We start from the raw sequence: 12,120 nt of genomic DNA, 5'->3' as shown, positions 1-12,120 counted from the left end.
TTTGATCATAAAATGTTATTATGAATCCATTTTTATCCTCTGGTTCCAAGTGGAACCACTCAGCATTATTGGGTTAAACTCTTGACTTACTCTCTTGTGCTCACCATATCAATTATGTTCTAACTAATCTGAACTTACCGCATGCTTGTCTTATCAATGCTAAGGGTTTTTGGTTTTAATTAACTGCTGCAAGTGAGGTTGTTTTATTTGATTACCTATACTTTTATCGATCATGTTCTATCTTCTTGCAGGTCAAATACCTCTCTCGTTCTCCCAATGTCTGGTTACAATTCATTCAATCCACAACTGCACCAGTAAACACTACACTGCACTTCAACAATACATCCATATCCAGAAGACTACTTTCATTCACCTAAATTGTTGCCAGAGACTTAAGAACCTGACTCAACTATTCCATTGTGACAGTAACATTATGAAGCATAGTGGATGTATGTCATTTAAAAATATTTTCTAGACCAATATTGTTTTCCTACTTTGTGAAACATAAGGGGGGGGGGGAAACCCTAAAATTTTCGGATTTGGCTTTTCACGAAAGGGGGGCAGGGGGGAGTTCTGTAACAAATTAGATAGGATCTAATTTGCTGCCCAGCACTATAAATAGTGTTTGCTTGAGGTGCAGCTCAGTAACCTGCCTGGCGTTGCATGAGGAGGTGCGCATGTAGTCGCTTCCCCTGAGTGGAATCAAGCTCCAGAAATGTTTAGTTTTGTATCCTTGCTACATTGAGTGCCTATTGCGATGCGGACGGAACTTTGTCAGACAGTACATTCACAGTTATTGTCACAGAAAACCTATCTCCTAGAGTTATGAAGCTACAGCGATGAGACATATACCATTCGATTTGTAAAGGCCATACCTATTGAGTATTGAAGCCCTTTTAGCGCATTTTCTCATTTATGAAAAAAATGCACTATAGTGCTTGCTATGTCCATCCATCTGTCCATCCGTGATTTCATGTTTTCATCAACAAGAAAATGCGCTCTGTCAGTCACTGCAGTGAGTACTGAGTTATATTTTTTTAGATTTGTGCATAGTTAGGATTCAAAATGGTGAGGAGGGGGTAAAATTTGAAGAAAATGAGAAAAAATTGAAAAATGAGTAAAAAACTAAGGCAAAAATAAAAAATTGGGCTTCATTACTCGATTGGTATGGTCTTTACACATCAAATGATATGCATCTCAATGTTGTAGCTTGAAAACCCTAGGAGGAGATAGATTTCTACAGTACCCCCTTTTTTGTCCGTTTTCTATGAATTTCACGTTTTCTATTAATATTTTCAAAAAAATCATATGAACAAAATGTTCTTGTATTTTGGTTTTAAAAAAATCACCCATCAATGAGGAAATTAGGAGGAACAAAAATTAGGATATCTGATGATTTTTTTCATATCACATCATCTTGATATGTCTCAAATGACCATAGGGCAAGTTACAGGACCTGTTAATAGTTATAACACTACATTTGCATTAGTTTTTCATATTCCAAACCTGAGTATGTTTTTTTAGGCCAGCACTATACACACTACTGCATATATATTAGTATTGAATGGCAGAATTAGCTTCTTCAAACTAGGGCTGTTAATGACCATAGAAGTTATTTAACGATTTAAATTTTCAGGGTTGAATGATTCTTCAGATAATATTGATCAAAATGCAGGTTTTAGGAAGTAATTTTAATTTATTACCAATGTTTATAATGTGACAGCATTCAATTTTAAGTTATACAGAACATTGAATACTGAAATTATGGCAGAAATAAGTCCATGTTACATGTAAGTATGATACAACACAAAAATGTTGTTTGATCAGTGAAAATAATGTCAAACAAACTCAAAATTCTGAGTCTCCTACAATTTTTAAGCTACAGCATTGAGAGACATCTAGCAACTTTAGAAGCCCTTCTAAGCAGATTTTCTCATTTATAGAAAAAATGCCCTATTGTGCTCGTCATGTGTGTCCGTCTGTCTGTCTGCCCGTGACTTCACATTTTTGTTGACAAAAAATGCACTCTCACTCACTGCAGCAAGTACAGAGTTATATTTTTTTCTGATTTGTACCTGGTTTGGATTATTTATGTATTGAAAAAATCAAACTGAGTACTCATTGCTGTGAGTGACAAAGAGCACATTTTCTCCTCAACAAACATGAAGTCAAAGATAGACACACAGATGGACATGACAAGCACAATAGTGCCTTTTTCACATGAATGAGAAAATACACTAAAAATTAGCAAGGTAGGGAGGAAATTGGTATAACATGGAAAATATAAAATAAATTGAAACAAGGGCTTCTAGAGTTGATAGATATTCTCTTCATGAATCAAATAAGATGTCTCTCGATGTTGTAGCACATAAATTGAAGGAGATTTATGATGGACCTCCCTTCTTTTTTGCTGTTTTCTATGCATTTTACATTTTCTTTTAATTTTTCAAAAAATTCATACAAGCAAAATGTTCTTTTAGCAATTTACATATGTATATGAAGTTTCAGAAAGATTGGGCATTTAGTTAGAGATATCATTTTTAGGGTAGACACTCCCTTAATGGAGGTTTCTAAATCAGGGATCAACCCTGTTCATTATGTTAAGTTCAATTTAAATTAAAAAAAAAACAATGTAACTTTCTAAGTTGAGTTCAAGTCCTGCTTTCTCAATGTGGAGTGAAAGCTAGTGAAATCAGTTTCTATGTTGAAGTTAATAATATCATGATATATCCATACATAGAAGATTTTAATATAGGGTATGCCACCCATCCATCAACGTGTAAAGAAATTGCATTGCATTCAAATTCTATCACAGCATTGCACACCAACAAAAAGATAAGAAAATTTTAGAATGAAATGCAAGAACAAGAGAACTTACCTGGGCCTTATGCTCCATGCCTTGATGTGACAAGGATACTTCAGCCTCATTGAGACGCTTGGTCAGCAGCGCCTGGATGCGGAGCTCAGCTATTTCATCGTCACTGTTGCCCTCAGACTCCTTGACATGCTGAGTGAATATTAGAATACATTTATTATCTATGAGTAGAATTTTGATTGTAGCATGAAAGGTAAATAATATACATTTAAAAATTACTTTTTAAAGACAATACTTCTAAAGAATCCAGTGTTTCCAATGTTGCAGATGTACAATGAATTTCTAATTTTGTTTTCAGATATTAAAAAATTAATTTTTTAATTTTTTAACATACAAAAATTTTTTTAGATTTTTTATTCTGTCACTTCATGCATTGCCTCCAACTTCACACAAGTGTGCAAAATTTCATATCAATTGGACAGGTAAAAGTGTGTCAAATGTCAATTATAAGCTTTGTAGCTGACAAAATTATTTTTTCAGCTTTTTTACTATTAAAAAAAATTATCCTTAAAATAGCTTATTTTGTCATTTGATTCATGCATTGTCTCCAACTTTACGCAAGTGTGCAAAATTTCAGATATAGGATAAGTAGAAGTGTATTAAATTTTGATTACAAGATTTGTAGCAGACAGACAAACAGATAAGAAGTGAAGTTAAAGAGAAGTGTTGTGAAAAGGGCATAAACTATTGCTACCTATTGGGACAATTTTATTCTGCTGGAATGAACAGAATATCCTTGTATATCATAAAAAATGTAACAAAATTATTGATGATCATAGCCAGCATCATGATAAATAATTGAGGTCAACAGGCAAAAAAAAAAAAAAGAATTTAAATTTTTGCAAATGTTTAAAGTAATATAAAAATTTGGCTGACTTGTAAAAACCTAAGTGACACTTGCCTTTTACATTCAAATTAGAACTCACACATCAAAAACATGCTTCAAGTATTGGTTTATACAATGAAGACTTGACAAATCAAACTTAAGTCCAGAATGAAAACTTGTAATATGACAAGAGATAATAAAAATAATTCATCAACAAATAAATACTTATCACAAATAATTATAACCTGAGTATTATAAGAAATATTACCTGTCAACTGTTAATACCTAAAATGAATTTCAAATGCATCATGCCTTAGCTATAGAATAGATGCCTAACTAATGAGATGTCAAACTAATCCTAATTTTGTGATAATAAAATTTTAAAAAATAATTACGTGAACATCCCTTATGCCTTACCTCTGAGCTCATGATGAACCAGTCAGTGAGAGAACACTAATTATTAGTCATCATGGGAAACTGAGATATTCAACTGGGCATTCATACACAATTTCTCATAATTGATAATAGTCATTTCTGAAAGGAAAAAAAGGTTTCATATTAAAATTTTAATTTTATTGATGGTACTAAAATTGAAGTTAAAAAGATAGCATGTATATTTGGAACTTGTCAATAAATAGCATGAACATTGGGAGAATATTCAACAAATAGGGGCACTCTAAAAAAACTTTCCACTGGAACAAATTTTTCCTCAACCCATTTGTGAGAAAGCATAGATATAAGCAGAAATGAAAATTTTGAAAGCATACCAAAAAAGTCTGATCACTGACAGACTGGTTTTTCTTGTATTTATATTTCAAAAATTTTCATACCGTCAAACAGTTAACGGGGTAATAAGGGATGGTTTTAAGCGTTTTTTTAAGAACTTCTTAATGAATCATTTCATAAAAGAGTTTAGGCTCATTTTAATAGTTTTTGCAAGGGCTATCATAATGCATCACCAAAAATATTCTATATGCTATTTGTAAGGTGCCAGATGCATAATAAAGGCCTCACAAAGTACTGCCTGGGAACAGGGTAATAAGGGGCACTTGAACTAAAACTTTATTGTAAAACGTTTGAAGCATGAAGAGTGTACTCATGACTCATCCATTACTAACAGTACTTTGAAGTCTGAAGTCTTCCTTTTCCCTTGTAGATGAAGTTGAAGTAGATGCAAAATAAGTGATATTTTCTGTTATTTTTATTTGTTTTTCCTTTATTGATATATTACCATATCCATACATTATCATATTATTGATGTGATATTACCATATCCATGGACATGCCATTGTGCATTTACACCAACCTTGTCCACTGCAAGCCAGATTGGAAAAAACGGGATATCAGATGAACTAGTACGTCTGTTAATGAACTCTGCAGGATGTTTAGGCTGCTAAAAATTGCCACTAATTCTACAGGAAGCTTAAAATAATAATATAATTTTAACTGAACTTTGTTACACAGTCCGGGAAACAAAAATCTGTAGAAAGTACCAAGCAGGGAGCAATGACTGAACAAGTGACAAGCATCAGCTCAGCTGAAGATCAGATGAGCACTGCAAACCGCAGCTGACGCAGCAACTACTAGACCTGGCACAATGTTCATGCATGTCATAGAGCTTGGGAATAATCTAATGTGAACATAATCAATGCGTGAATGACTGGCTGTGCAGACTGCCTGTGCTCACCACAGTAAAAATAATACTTGGCAACTTTGCCCTCAAACTTATATCTACCAAGAGACGAGGTTGCCTTTGCCCTTTATTACTACTGTTTGTGTGACTACGTGATATAGCTGATATTTTCACAATTCTGAAGACACACAGTGTTTTAAAAGTATTTAATAATAAACTATCATCAACCCGGGCTACTCAGGACAATTTTGAAAATTTTTCATTCATAACTTCTTACCATGAAACATTTCATAAACAAGTTTAGGCTCATTTCAAAGCTCTTTGCAAGGGCTATCGCATGGCTTCTCCATAAAATTACATATGCTATTTGTAAGGTGCCAGAAGCAGTAAGTGTCCCGAGTAGCCCCGTTGAACGGGGCTACTCGGGACACTTGGAATAAAACTTAATTTTAAAACATTTGAAGCATGCAGAGTGTACTCATCAATTACTAACAGTACTCTGAAGACCTCCTCTTTCATTGTAGATGATGTAGAGGTAGAATAAATGACATTTTCTGTGATTTTTACTTGTTTTTCCTTTATTGATATATTACCATATACATTAATTTTTTAAATTACCGTATTATTGATGCAATATTACCTTATCCATGAGCAGGTCATTGAGCATTTCAACTACCTTGTCCACTGCAAGCTTCATATCACCAGCCTTATAGCATTTTTTCTGTATCTGTAAGCTTACAGGATGGTTTGTAATTTCACACCATTTTAATTGGGTTAAGTGAATTTACTATAAAAAAGATCACGAAAAACATACCTGAAACAGAGAGGAATGTTTTAGTGACAACCATCATATGTTTTGGAGAAATAAATTATAGTTTAGGTCAATTACTTTTCATTCTATGATGCCTGGTGCACAATTCTATATATGACATTCTATGCACAATTTTGTAATGACCGATGATGCACTAATTTTTTGACAAGTGAATTTTTTTGCTGAGCGAGGTAAATGTAATCAATATTCTTCGCTTTTATTCAATTTTTTTTTAACTGGAGCCTTTGCCAAGGTTCTACTGTAAATGCGTTTTTGGGGGTGTCCCAAATGGGGGGGGTGTCCCGAGTAGCCCTGCCGTGCGGAAATGGCTGCTTTTTTTTATTGAGGTATGTAAATTCTGCAAATAAGTTTTCATGCTGACACTTGTCTGCCACTTTTTTCTAAGCGAATTTTTTAATATGGCAAATATTTTTTTTACTACAGACCTTAGCAGAAGTAACTTTTCAAAATATCGTTTTTCACAATTTTTTTCAGGAATTTTTCAAAGCTAGTAAATGTAGTATTTTTGAACTTCCTTTATACTACATAGATAGGTAAAATGTTGACATTTATGCCACTATATTTAGTTTTGTAATATTCCAATTAGTTTTGCTACTAAAACAGTTTCACGCCGTGTCGGAGGACTGTCCCAAGTTACCCTGCCCGTCCCAAGTAGCCCCAGTTGACAGTAAGTTTTGTTCTATTAAATAAATTGATAAAGTTTGCTTCAATGTGCTTTTTCTGGCAATTTTCCTTGGCAACGCGTGCTATGCCTGGTATTAAGTATACATATGCAAACATATTTCATGATTTGGATCTCTGGCAGCAGCGTGTGATTTTGCCGACGCATCTTGGATTTTAATGAGAAACCTTAATATTTCTTCCTGAAATTTGATCAAGCAATACTGATGGATGAAGTAATCATTTGTAACTAGTTATACTACATTAACTTGCAGTTTTTTATTAAATAAGGACAGTGATAGTCACAGGTGTGGATCTCTGATGGAATCGATTAATTTGATGTCAGAGAAATTTCCTTAATTGTTTCTTCATTGTAACAGACAAGCAATGATTTGTCACAGTATATTTTGCTTGTAAATACTAGCGAGTTTGGCTCACAGCAAAATATTTCAAAGTTTGGTTGCATTTTTTGAAAAAACTTAAATTAAAGTCAATGTTTTCTGTTCCAAAATGGTTCACATGAAGTTTGTTATTGCCATCATTATTGGTGCCATTATAACTCAGTTGGCTCTGTAGTTGGAGTGTATTACTATGCATCAACAGACATGCATGTACAACTTCGTGGTAATGGTAGCATGAACTAATTTTACCAAAGCGTACAAAATTACTTAATATTAATTTCACTCATTGGTCAACACATCTGCTTCCTAGCAAAATTTATTTGAAGAATAGTGTAAACATTTCTATTATGTAAATAACTTGCATTAATAAAATCAATAGTTGCTTTGTTAGCTGATGGTCTTTAATTTTTCCTGGGTAAAAGAATTTAGATTACCATCAACCAGGGCTACTCGGGACAGATTTGAACGATTAGTTTTAAATAACAGGTAATAACTTCTTACGATGAAACATTTCATAAACAAGTTTAGTCTCATTTTATAGCTGATTGGCAGGGCTATTGAATGGCGTTGTCAAAAAAATTCCATATGCTATTCGTAAGGTGCCAGACGCAAAATAGAGATTGTCCCGAGTAGCCCCGTCGGTTGGGGCTACTCGGGACAACGGGAATAAAACTTCATTTCAAAACATTTGAAGCATGCAGAGCGTACTCATCCATTACTAACAGTACTCTGAAGTCCTCCTCTTTCATTGTAGATGATGTAGAGATAGAATAAATGACATTTTCTGTGATTTTTACTTGTTTTTCCTTTATTGATATGATATTGCCATATACATTAATTACCGTATTATTGATGTGACATTATCGTATTATTGATGTGATATCACCGTATCCATGAACATGCCATTGAGCATTTACAACAACCTTGTCCATTGCAAGCTTTATATCAGCAGCCTTATAACATTTTTTTCGTATCTGTAAGCTTACAGGAAGGCTTGTAATTTCACATTTTAATTGGGACTTCCCGTGATCATTAACTTCGCGTGGTCATTAACTTCACGTGATCATTAACTTCCCGTGGTCATTAACTTCCCGTGGTCATCAACTTCCCGTGGTCATTAACTTCGTGTGATCATTAACTTCGCGTGATCATTAACTTCGCGTGATCATTAACTTCCCGTGGTCATTAACTTCACATGATCATTAACTTCACGTGATCATTAACTTCCCGTGATCATTAATTTCCCCTGGTCATTAACTTCGCCTGATCATTAACTTCGCCTGATTTTTTGCTACATACCTTAGCAGTTGTAACTTTACAAAACATAGTTTTTCACCATTTTTTTCAGGAATTTTTCATAGCAAGTAAATGTAGTATTTTTTGACTTCCTTTATACTAGATAGATATGAAAAATAGTTACGTTTACACCACTATTTTTAGTTTTGCGATATTCCAATTAGTTTCGCTACTACAACAGTTTTACGCCGTGTCATAGGCCTGTCCCGAGTAGCCCCGCCTGTCCCGAGTAGCCCCGGTTGACGGTATTATTGTCTTTCCTGTCAATGATTGTTCAACCTTTAAAATTGCCAAACAAATAGGTTATAAAATTAGCTTTCCCTGAAAAGCTACATGATTGATGACATGAACTTTTTTTTATAAAATTTCATGACAGCTAATTCTACCACCGAAATTGAGTATATACTATTATACCTATCAGGTTAGAAGTAGCATGTAGAAATATATTTTCCAAGTGATGGAAAACATGATAATGTATTGATGTCAGTGCACAAAGTCAACATGCACATTGCATGCATGGTGGCAAATGCTATTCAGGTCCTACAAATTGTGAACGTAGGTAAAAGTGCCTGTTTATAAAACATAGATATGAAATACAAAAATCAAAAATAGGCTTCTATTTCCTTTTGTGAAACTTACCTTCTCAAGAATTGATTATCATTAATCAATGTCAGATTTTGAGTAAAATGTTAACTTGTTAGTTTTGTGGGCCATGAAAACAATATTAACTTTCTACCACTGCTAGTAACCATAGCAATATTGTCAGAAGCCTACTACCCAAAAAGGATACATTCTAGTGAGCGCAAAATGACTTGCACTGATGGTTGCCGCCACATACATCTTTAAAATGTTCTCTTTTGCATACAAGAGTCCTCATGTTGCTACACTCAACAGTTTATGTATAATTTATGTTGAAAGTTATGTTCCCGGAGGAGAGTGACATACAACATTAGAGGGTAAATGCATCATTTGTTATCATTGTCAGAGTATCATCCATTTGGGCCAATAAGGGGAAATGAGTATTAATGTGGGTTACGGAGCACAAGAGTTGTATCACCAATTTGACAGAAAATAAATTAATGATACAACAAATGTGAGTACATAAAGATAAAGCTTCAAGCAATCAAAGTGACAAGACACTGGAGCTCTAATGATGAAGAGGTTTTATTTGCATTGAGGGTAAATGGGACCTTGTAATTTTTCTCTGCATATTATTTGTCATTCTATAAATAATCATATATTCCAATTATATTTCATTTTACAGTCAACAAATATGAAAAATTTCATGATGCTTATTACACCCATTTAGATACCATGCGTTAATATTTCATCTCTGAATTCATATATAAATTAAATCAATTAACGCTAAACCATTGATTATTGATTAACAAATTAATCAATTGATTGATCCCATCTTAACTATCAAACATGACTTACATATATTAGGTTAGCATAATTTCATTATACTGTACGTATAAATTAGAACAAATCATCAAAGAATCAATAAAATACTAAATCATATTTCTGGTCTTTATTTTTCTTAGTATCTTGTATAAATGTGTAATCTATGACAAAAAAGCATTGCCATCCATGTTCTAGAAATTGGAAACAGTTCCTGAAGTAGGGTAAATGCACCATATTCCGACATCGTGGGTAATTCTGACACTTCTCAACTTTTTCCTTTATATTAAGCTTTGTCTTAGTTCCACGCATGCGTAGATGGTTGAAATAGTGACGTCATACTATTGTGCGCAATATTTCAGGAAAACACTAGGTCTGGCAGGAAAATGTTAAGATCCACAGAGCAAAACTCCACGTCACCCAGTGAGAACATCAAAACACGAGTGAAAGTTGATAGTTGATCTTGCTCTACCAAATAGTGATAAACTGTTAGTGTAGAAAGAATATTATGGTTTGAGACTTTTAAATAAGTCTGTGAATATAAAAGGAATCCTTTAAGTATACTTGTATTTGCATATTTCAAGTGATAAATAAATTAATAGATGATTAATTTAAGAGACGGTTTTAGACACATAAAAACTAATTCAAACACAGCTCAGAATTAAACACACACAGCTCATTTGAGCTGTGTCATATTCCAACACAGCTCACACAGGGCGTCAGAATTTCAACACAGGGCATCTGGATGACGAATTACGATTTTGAAGCACTGTCAGAATTAGTCTCACAATATGCCGCATTTAGCACACATGTGTCGGAATTCAGCGATTCCGAGGATTTGAATTCTAAAGGCTTTTAAATAAATATGGCAACAGTTTGTGATGTTTCATCATTGCTGGCGCACAGTGTGGTGTTTTGAGAGTAGGTAAGTCTGTTCACTGTTGTCTGTTGAGGAAGTAAAATTTCCAATTGGGAAGTCTGCAAGCTTCATATCAGCAGCCATGTAGCATTTCTTCTGTATCTGTAAGCTTACAGGACAGCTTGTAATTTTAGAGAGCCGCAATATTTCAGGGAAAAGTAGGACCTGAGCACATGCTGCATCATTGCATGCACAGCCACACAAGCTGCTGCTGCACAAGCACACATGACACATCCATGATTCCATGTGCGTGTTTAAGCTATTTTTTGATCCTATCACGTGGCACTTTTTTCCTCAGCATAGCCTATTTTGGCACACCATCACCATGCAGAATTGCAAATTGGATAGGTGGATAGGCCTAAATGACAACATAAATTCTTATGATATGAACTTCACACATTTTCCTGACTACCTAGTATCTACCTATGGGCAAATGCCTACTAGGTATGTCTATCACTCTATGTCTATGCCCTATGGTAAACAGGCAGAACAAAGAAGAAAAAGGTCACATAAATAAACTTTAACATTTCATATCATCTCAATAATGGTAGCTTTTGACATCTAGTTTGCAGTCACTTTCACAGACTTTCACTTAATTATTATAAGAAAAGGGCAAATTTGTTGATATTAGATCGAATTAAATAAACTGTGAAGTTTTAGTTAGGTAGCTATTATGACTGCTCACTGCCGTAATGATTACGGCAGTCGATCAGAATTGAAGACAAATTCTTCTCATGATTTTTAAATACTGCTTGTGCTCGCCATTCCATACACAAGAATCGAATGTAGGCCTACATCGTTTACCGTATCCATATCATCGGCGTATGTGTTAGGTATGCCATAATGATAATGCCACCAATCGTCATTCGTCCTAGTTCAACAATCGAGATTATACTTATAGAGGTCGTCTGGTTAACGAGAAAATGGTTCATAAAACAAAGTTATCTTGAACTTGAAGTCTTCAAAGACGATTTTGCTCGCCTGGATATGCACGACAGTGATTATACAACCGTGGGCATAACGCCATTTTTTCAATTCCTATGTCCATTGTAGAAATATTCCTAACCTATTGCGGATCTCTCCAGTATCCACAACCCAAAGTCGCAAACATCATATTATTCGGGTTTAGGAGCAACAGCAACATTCGCCTTGCATAGAGACCGTTAAGTGACGCCATCTAGTGAGAGATAAAATAGGTAGTCAATTGTGATTTTAGTGTGGTTGACCTAAATTCTTAACCAATGCGGTTTATAATAGATAATAAATTTATTAATAAT

At 34.2% G+C, this 12,120-nt stretch overlaps 1 protein-coding gene across 1 annotated transcript in view; it reads right to left on the bottom strand.

The window, feature by feature from the left end:
- The window catches only part of LOC108680298 (serine/arginine repetitive matrix protein 2-like), a 28,320-nt gene extending 24,090 nt beyond the window's left edge, over positions 1-4,230 (bottom strand). Inside the window, exons 1-2 of the mRNA XM_018169098.2 lie at positions 4,119-4,230; positions 2,879-3,007 (exon numbers count right to left, since the gene is read on the bottom strand). Of these exons, the coding sequence (XP_018024587.2) occupies positions 2,879-3,007; positions 4,119-4,130 (141 nt within the window). The 5' untranslated portion in view covers positions 4,131-4,230. The remainder of the gene's footprint in view (positions 1-2,878; positions 3,008-4,118) is intronic.
- Positions 4,231-12,120: the final 7,890 nt, after the last annotated feature.

Source organism: Hyalella azteca, unplaced genomic scaffold (assembly GCF_000764305.2).
Source record: "Hyalella azteca isolate HAZT.00-mixed unplaced genomic scaffold, Hazt_2.0.2 contig5828, whole genome shotgun sequence".
In the NCBI taxonomy this organism is placed as follows: Eukaryota; Metazoa; Arthropoda; class Malacostraca; order Amphipoda; family Hyalellidae; genus Hyalella; species Hyalella azteca.
The sequence above is the reverse complement of the archived record's forward strand: the minus strand, read 5'-3'. Positions and strand labels throughout refer to the sequence as shown.